Below are 9,129 nucleotides of genomic sequence, written 5' to 3'. Positions count from 1 at the left end.
AAAACGATCAACCCATGTATCTATGAATACTATACGAATAGACCAATTGCGTTCATTAAGTCACATTTAAATGTAACATATTTTTCAGTCTATGGTCAGCGACAACCAATTACAAGCGATGAATTTTCATTTGTTTTTAGTTGTAGTAGGTGGCGTTGTATATGCTAATAAAATATTTTACGCGGGCTGCTAGGATCGTGTGGCCAACGATAGAAATTAGTGGAATTTCCTTGTTTCAGTAAACTCGATAAGATCGAATTTCTGACACTCTTTGACATGTTGGCAAGTCACGTTGCGAAAAAAGAATACCATTGAACGAAAATAGAATTACTCAAGTTTAAGTGTTAGCGTTTCCTTCGAGTGATAAGCAACACAAGAAAATCTGGCGCGAAAGGTAAGTGTCTGAAAATTAACACCGTGTCGTCTTCGCTAATTAACGACAGGAAAGCTGCTTCTCGTTCAATTCGAATGTTTCATTAAATCGTAATAATACATGGGAAATTGTTCCTATCGTGGATTCGACGTATTTTGTTTTAAAAGTACCAGTCACTTATCTGCGTAAGTACGTCAGTGACAAAATGTATACAAAGTTTCTTTCGGCATTCAGGAATACACGTGTTACGTACTTACACTTAACGAAGTAATACATAATTAATATAATAGATACAAATACGTATTTGCATCATAGATAGGTAGCATTGTTTCTTTTCCATATTTTCGATATAAATGCCACTTATTATAATATTCATTAATGTGTGTGTGTGCTTTCTGTGTGAGTGTGCATCATTACAAGCAAAGCTTGCACATATTTTAAAGTGCTGCAGTAATTAATATTAATATTACCGTGTATTGAACAAAAGTAATCAAAGTTATTGAAACTTCTATTCGCCTCTAATCGATTCGCATGCACACTTCGAAAATATTGTTTCGTTACGCTAGGTCGGACGTTTGCTTCCTCGACATCCGAATAGATAGCGTCAACGTCTACCGACAAGGAAACAACAAGAATTTTGCTTCCCGTAAACGGTACGTATGCAGATGAATAATTATTAAACATCGTCGAGTTGTCAATATTGAAAACTGAATTTCCATCGTGAAGGTTATAACGTTCGCGCGTAAATATTTATTTCCACGGTGGACGTATCGAGACGAGATTATCGCAATGTTTCCTCTGATAAATGATCGACTCGAATCGCTACACGCGAGTACGGATACATAATTGTTGAGAATGTTGCGTGTCAGAGACAGCTTCGAACGATGGTAATTTTGATTAGTTTTAAATAGAGTGAGGCTTACACGTGTCGATACGCATTTCTGCCTCTGATTCGCTTGTTGCCTTATTTTTTTGCAATTCGACGAGTCAAGCAAGGACATTTGTTAGATATACAGGGACTACAACAAGTTTCAGCTTTGTCGTAACACACTGCGTACCGGGTAATTTTCAGGAAACTGTAACGATGGCAATTTTCAGTGAAATCAATTTATATCAGTATAAGTGTATATAAACAATTCAGATATCATGTTATTACGTAATATCTTTTAAATAGACAATCAATTCGAATCAAATTGAATATTTATCTAATGCTGTGGTAATTAGAAAAGAAATACAATATTAAATTATTTACTCTAAATTGAGATCGCGTAAAAGGTGTTCCAATGTACCGCGTAAAAAAGGGGCTCGGCTGTGTATACAGCAACGAGAGAAATTTCAAGTTCAAGGAAAATGTATATTTTTCAGACGGTCACAATGTTGTCGTGCATCGTCGAGACGGACGAAACTTCGCCGACAAAGTCCGAGGAGACGTCGCCTATGACCGGTATCATCCGAGGATTAATGAACTCTGCACTCTCGTCGCAGAACTGTTCGAAATGTCACGGGATGGAAACAGAAGAAAACCGACGAGGCGGTAAGCAGAATTCCTCTCTGAGAACACATATAACCGGACTGCGGGTCCTTATGCGAATTCAAATTAATTAGAATGTAATTAGAACAGCAGAATTACAATGGAAAGTCAAAGGAGCACTAAGTTTTAGATATTCTACATACTTTCTTTATGTCGCATGCATTCGAGTTTCCCATAAATGCATAAAAATCCGCAGTCTATATATAACACATGAGAAACGGTAATTTTTTGTTAAGAAATTAATGGGTTAATCGATGAAAAAGTGAAATGTACCGGCAGGCCCTAATTGTTGAAAAGTATTTCGACTAGCTTTTACTTGCAATGGATGCACTGTAAAACGGAAACAGAGAGAGAGGTAAAGGATGAAGATGAAGAGACCACCAGGGAAAAAATATATGGTGGTCACACTGGTACTATAGGTGGGCGAGTAGGAGGAATGCAGGCCCTAATTGTTGAAAAGTATTTCAACTAGATTTTACTTGTAATGGATGAACCGTAAAACGGAAACAGCTAGAGAGAGAGGGGTAGAGGATGAAGATGAAGATGAAGAGTTAGATGTAAAAAATATATGGTGGTCGTACTGGTAGTATAGGTGGGCGAGTAGGAGGAAGAAGAGGAGGAAAAGTAGGAGTAGGAGGAGAAGGAGGAAACGAGGAGACGAAGAGTCGAAGAGACGGTGAAGGGTTTCACGACCACGCTATGCGGGGTCTTTGAGGTCTCGAGGGTTCTCCGGGTCCCCGGGGTCTGTGGGGTCCTTTTGATCCCCGGGGTCTCCGGGGCCTGAGGGGTCTGGAGGGGCTTCGGTATATATTAGCATTTCTCGTAAGGCCGGTAAGGCAGGTCTCACAACTTAATCTGAAAAGACGATACGCTCTGTTCGCTAACCTTTAACGGTTGTAGACCGAATTGCTAATCGATTTTTTTCCCGGCGCGAATAATTTCCGACAACCTCGAAACCGTTCGAGAACGGGTGTACCGTTGCCGTTCGGGCGATTGTCGTTTCAACGTCGCGTGGTCAACCCTACCGTACAACCAACGGTGTCACGTGTTACGTAACGTGTAATCGAACGATGATGCCTTTTCAATCATCTCGACTCCGAACGATAACGTTTTCGTTCGTTGAAAGTTAGTGTGCCAGTTGCACGATTGCTCACCGCTCGCCGCCCCTAGTACAAACGCATATTAAGGAGAGATCGAGATAAAGTGACAATGAGGGAGACAGCGCGATTAAGCGCTATCCGTTCATCGGATCGACTATTCCTGCTTTTTACGCGTTAATCGTATGTTCAACGTAATAATCAGTTGCAATGCTGACACCATGGAAGACCATATATATGACAGTAACATTAGCAACTATCGTCGACAATAAAAAGCGAATTAGTTCTGTCGGTACGTGTTGGGCACGCGTTGGAACGTTTATCGCTCACGATACGAGAGAATGCATCGTGCCGTTGCATCTAGTTAGCAGCTGTGTGACTCGCTCAACGGTGACCTTTGTTTAATCGGCATTCGTTCTTTATCGTTAACCACGCATTGATGCACGCGTGGCCGTGCGCGTCCGGTATTTAGAAGTATTCGTGCTCGCACGAGCGATACATGTGTATTACGTTTAATGGCGTCTACTAAACGACTAGCACGAGTCGTCCTATAAAACGAGACTCGTTTGATTCGAGAGTTCATCTGTACACACCGGTTTTCTAATTTCTGATGTTATCGAGTAACGTACAAACTACATAACCGTTTACACCGAAGAAAACAGAAGAGGTTTCGCATTCAAGCGTCGCGTATTAGTATGTATCGTTAATTTCGTCGCATTCTCAGCGGCTCACGAACGGCCGAGGTTACCGTGCTACCTGCGTTATCCCGAGTCGAGTACGTACGTTTATTTTTTGTCAATTCCAGCGAGCAGCGGAGGGGGGAACAAACGTATCTACATGAATATATTGTACGCGCGGTGATCTGCGCTGGAGGGAGCCGGTTGACGAAGTAGAAACTTTAGAATGGGGCAGGCGATGAACGCGAGACAATAGTGCAATTGTTTAGCGACGTCCGATATACTTCTAACCGAAACGGCGCTGCTCGGTGACGATCGCAATGGTCACGGTGTAGGCAGCACCTGTAAGCACCTGTAATTGCACGCCCGCGCTCGTCCGCGCTGCCCTGCGCAGTTCCATGTTTAATTTTTCACTCATTCGCTTCATTGTTTTAGTTCCGCTGCTCTGATTAGAAGCGTTTCCACCTGTACGCTCTAACGTACTTTCACCTCGTCGTTACTCGTCACAATGGAAAGGAAAGCAAGACTCTTCGAACATGGAAAGAAATTAGGCCAGAAGTTGCCTGTCCGTTGAAATTCAGAATATCGATCGTACGACCTGTGTCGCAAGTCCCGTGAAGCTTACACGGTCACCAAAGGAAACGCGTACGCGCCGGCTTCCGATCGATACTCGCACCCTTCTGCATTCTGTTTTTATGGTAGAATCCGATCGGAAGGCGAGTGAAGGTTGTACGTTTTCAAGGCATTAACGGAAAAGATGAAGTTCGCTTCGAGGGTAGAAGGGAATGCAACGGAGGGGTTGAATCGCAAAATGGGGCAGATCGGCAAGCGTTTCCCGTTACTCGAAAGCGTATTCTCGTCGAGAGATTCACCAGATAGCATGTACCGATCGTTCGTGGAACCTGGAAAAGCAAGAATCGACCGCGACGTCTGCGCGACATCCGCGTTACCGATGGCGGTAATTAGACCGCCGTGAACTCGCGCGTGAACGTACGGTAACGACGGGGCGCTAACGTGCTGCTGGTGTCTCCGGTGCTTCTAATATTCCGAGGGGTCGGTCTCTCCCCGGAGGGGAGGGTAAGGGCTCAGGGGGCAGACATATGAGCACACATGGAACGACAGTCGCCACCTGGCACGGTGTAGCTGAACGCTTGCCATCCCCGTGCGAGCGTACGAACCTATATACGTACAACATTTAGGGTACCCCCGAAGCGTACCATGACCCCAACCCTCTTGGCTCGTGCCATTCCGCATTGTCGTAGGATTTTTCATTTTCGCCTTCCAAAGAACGCGGTTCCCTCGCGAGAATTTCGGTTCGTACTCGTACCGTACCGAACGCGAACGGTGGAATTACCATTGGTACAATAGCTCTTAAGTTACTGTTATCCACGTGAATATTCATCGGTTGTCGAATCGTCCCAAGTTGCCGCTCGGTGACCGTGTCAACCGATAGAGGCATCGATTGAAACGCCGACAGTTGGTCGAATTAGTAGAATAGAATCATAGGACTAGGATGATAGGAAGGAAGTACTGTACCTCTGAATTTTCATGCTTCGTCAACCGATCGTAGACGTCGTCGCGACGAGCACGGCGCGCACCGCACGCGATGCCGGGGAATATCGATCTTAGACCGGTTTCTAATTTTGTTCGCGTACGTTAGCACGTGACCGTCTAAACGCGAGCGTCGCTGGTCTCTGTATTTATGGAAGAGATTTTCATTTCATGCTGAATACCTCTGAATTCTCATGCTTCGTTAAAGATCGTAGACGTCGTCGCGACGAGCACGGCGCGTACCGCACGCGATGCCGGGGAATATCGATCTTAGACCGATTTCTAATTTTGTTCGCGTACGTTAGCGCGTGACCGTCTAAGCGCGAGCGTCGGTCGTTCGTCTCTGTATTTATGGAAGAGATTGTCACGTCGAAAATAGATTCGGGGGGTAGTTATTTTCAAGTTGATCCCCGCGCGCGAACGGTCCTGCGCCGCATCCCTCGCGGCGCGCACGGTTCTCCCTCGCCGGTATATATTTAACCAGTGCGTTTTTTACTCGAATCGTCTACGGCGCGACACGCTCGCCGCCCCATGCTCCGTCGAGCGTCGAACGCGTCGATTCGCCTCGGTTATCCGATACCTCGCGTCGTCGTTATTCGCGTAACGAACGACGGAACGATTCTCCGTGTTCCTTCTTTTCCAACCGAAAGTGCGCGTGCAGGCGCCTGCTCTCGCGCGACACGAGCAAGACCGAGCGCAGATCACCGGGGAATAACGCACAGGTAGAACGACGTAACGTCCGTCACAGAGACTGCGTCGACTTCCTGCGGAAGCGTTTCACGATGAACGCGACTGCGCTCGCGAGGAAGGAAAAGGCGTTCCGGTTCTGTACCGACCCTCACCCTTCCGTGACTGCATCTTTCCTTCTCGCTGCCGTAACATGTTACCCGTTTAACCTGTCCTTCGCAATTTTCACGTATCCTTTACGTGTGTTTTCTATTATTCTCGAAAAACCGAGCGATTCACAGGCGTACGAGCGAGCACTGCTAGATCACTCGATCGTTAGGAAGGAATTCGATGGATCGGTTACCATTCTCACTCGATTCTCCTTCATTCCTGAATTTCTCATATTTCCTATCGTTAATTCACGTCGACACGGTTACACATAGTAGAAACTATGTTTCTACTATAGAAGTATTCACACGCGTACAAGCGCGAGTACTGCTAGATCACTCGATCGTTGTACTGCTGCGAGTACTGCTTGATTCTCTCTCGTTCCTCAATTTCTCATATTTCCTATCATTCATTCACGTCGACACGGTTACACATGGTAGAAACTGTAGAACTGTAAACTAGAAAGACCTTAGTCATCTTCTTACAGTACCATTACAAAAGTACCGAACAAAATGAGTTACCAAGCGATTCACACGCATACAAGCACGAATATTGCTAGATCACTCGATCGTTAGGAAGGAATTCGATGGATCGGTTACCATTCTCACTCGATTCTCCTTCGTTCCTTAATTTCTCATATTTTCTATCCCTAATTCACGTCGACACGGTTACATAGTAGAAACTCTAGAACTATAAACCAGAAAGACCTTACAGTAATCTTACAGTACCATTACAAAAGTACGGAACAAAATAAGTAACGTCGCCAGATATTTATAGGATCGGTCGAAAATTGCCGGAGCAGGAATCGAGGTTTTATCAAATGGTTCCAGATTGAAAATGGATAAGCCTTTGTGGTGGGCAAAGTCGCGCACATGGGTTGCACGTGTACACATACATACACGTACATATCGTATAACCAACTCTGTTACCGTACACGTGAAACATTCTTGTGCCTGCATGCCTGTTTGCCTGCCTGCCTGCCTGCCTGCCTGCCTTCCTGCCTGCCTGCTCGCCTGCTCGCTTGTTTTCCTGCCTATCTGTGCCTGTCGTTACATTTCATTTTTTCTGTACAATTTCCAAAGAACCTCTCAGAGTCTAACGTTCGACGGATTTTCATTACACGGAAAAGTCGTCGATAGAATCTAATTTATACATCGTTCTACATCGATTTTGCATTACAGATTCCAGCGATGCGCGCCATTCGAGCAGGGTTAAAAGATCGAGGAGTACGGATCGGGGGTAAGTGATTCGGCCGTTCGTTACGTTCGACACGGTTCCTCATTTTCTATGCGTTCGTCGACTCGGCGCCTCGTGTCCACTCCGTCGAGTGTCTTTTCTTCAAGAACCACCAACGGCTTACCGGTATTTCCTATTCCGCCCGCCCGCCCCCCCGTCCTCCCCGTCGCCGACGCGTTCCTCGGCCGTCCCGAGCTCCTCGTCTTTCCCCGGTTTTCTCGTCTTTCCGTAATATCGACTAACCGCCGACTTTTCCCGCCCCGACCCAGCACGGTTCGTCCCGTTTTTTTCCTTTTCCCAACGGTCGCCCCCCCGATGATATCGCGTCCAACGCGATTCCCAAGGTCCAAGGGATCAACGAGGAAGACGTGTCTGCGTTTCGTAATCGCGCGACGCGTTATTTACTCCGGACGAATATCGTTTACCGGCGAATCGCAGACAGTCTGCGGCTCGAATTCGATTTTCGTCCGTTCGTTCCCTCCTCTCCCTCTCTCTCTCTCTCTCTCTCCCGCACGATTGGCAGCAGCAGCAGCAGCAGCAGCAGCGTAACGGTCGATACGCGCGTACTCGCGTCTCTGTCTGTTGTTTTCTTCTTTCCGTCGTTCTCTCGTCGCGACCGTTAAAAAATCGAGCAAAACGATTCGGGCAACCGAGTTCGCCGCATCCTTGCTCTCGCAAACGAGAACGCCCACTTTGCTCCCGCATGGAGACAGCTTCTCGCGCCGTTTCGATGGACCCGCCGCTCGTTCTGCGTTTCCGTAAACGATCTCAGTCTCTCTCTGTTATTACCGATACATCGATCCACCGGTAAGCCTCTCCCTTCTCACGCGACCGTGGAACCTGTCGCGCGAACGGAGTAACCGTAGATTTCTCCGCGATTCGAACCGATCGAGGTTCGCGCATTACGTTCCATATCTTTTTTAGAGAGTCACGTTCCGCTCTCGAGAAATCGTTTGTTTAGGAAAGACGGCGAAAATTTACACGGTTCGTAAGAATGTTTGGACACCGTACGAATCGTGTAGACGATACGGGTCGAGGATCTATGCGGTGGTCTTGCTCGTGAATGCAAATGCTTCGCGTTCCTTCTAAGAAAGCCAGTACGAACGGTCCCCGGGGTAGGGGCGAGCATAGAGGAGGAACGATGTAAATCGGAGAGATACAGCGGGAGCGAGTGAACAAGTAACCGGGGGTTGGGGCCGGATTGGTCGACGGCCGGGGGCCGGGGAGGGCGAGGCGGGGGAACGTCAACGGATCGGAGCGTCCCATTGGACGGGGTTTCCCGCCAATATACCCCACGCCAAGATAACCGGTTCCCGACCGAACGGCCGGCTTCTCACAAAATATTTCTCAGCTGATCGTCTCAACGTTCCCGCCTTTTTTTTCCGTTTCTCCTTTCTCGTTTATACGTTCTTCTTTATGATTCCCAATTTCTCGTTTCTCGCCTCTCCGTCTCTCCGTACCGCCTGTCGTCCTCTCGGACCGATCGGCGCCCATTAAAGCCCGTACCGAGCCGTTGCAGGAATGATGGCGTAGGAGAGAAAAAGCGCAGCAGCCCGGTACGCGCTCGCGTCTCGCCGGATATTCGGTTTCGATCGGCCTCCTAGTCGAATTCCCAGGTAGACGTGGGAAGAACTCGACCACGCTGTGTGGTACCTGTGCTCCCACAAGAATAGACACACAGGCACTTACCTGAGGCTCTAACAAGACGAGCCAAAGGCGAGCCGGAGGAACCTGTGCGCCTCGCTGTTTTCTTGTTTATTTTCCTCCGGTCTCGCCGTTGTTGTTGCCGTTCTTGTTTTCTGCCGTTCCCGCGAGCCCGGCGAGTCCGGC

At 47.3% G+C, this 9,129-nt stretch overlaps 1 protein-coding gene across 7 annotated transcripts in view; it reads left to right on the top strand.

Moving 5' to 3' along the window:
- The first annotated feature begins 155 nt into the window (after positions 1-155).
- LOC116433465 (uncharacterized) overlaps positions 156-9,129 on the top strand; it is a 28,210-nt gene continuing 19,236 nt past the window's right edge. Inside the window, exons 1-4 of one of the 7 annotated variants that reach the window (XM_076373178.1) lie at positions 156-394; positions 940-1,026; positions 1,739-1,907; positions 7,245-7,302. In XM_076373178.1, coding sequence (XP_076229293.1) covers positions 1,748-1,907; positions 7,245-7,302 — 218 coding nt within the window. In that variant the 5' untranslated portion in view covers positions 156-394; positions 940-1,026; positions 1,739-1,747. The other 6 variants (XM_076373179.1, XM_076373180.1, XR_012999953.1 and 3 more) reach the window with 6 other exon arrangements.

Source organism: Nomia melanderi, chromosome 13 (assembly GCF_051020985.1).
Source record: "Nomia melanderi isolate GNS246 chromosome 13, iyNomMela1, whole genome shotgun sequence".
Taxonomy (NCBI): Eukaryota; Metazoa; Arthropoda; class Insecta; order Hymenoptera; family Halictidae; genus Nomia; species Nomia melanderi.
The sequence above is the reverse complement of the archived record's forward strand: the minus strand, read 5'-3'. Positions and strand labels throughout refer to the sequence as shown.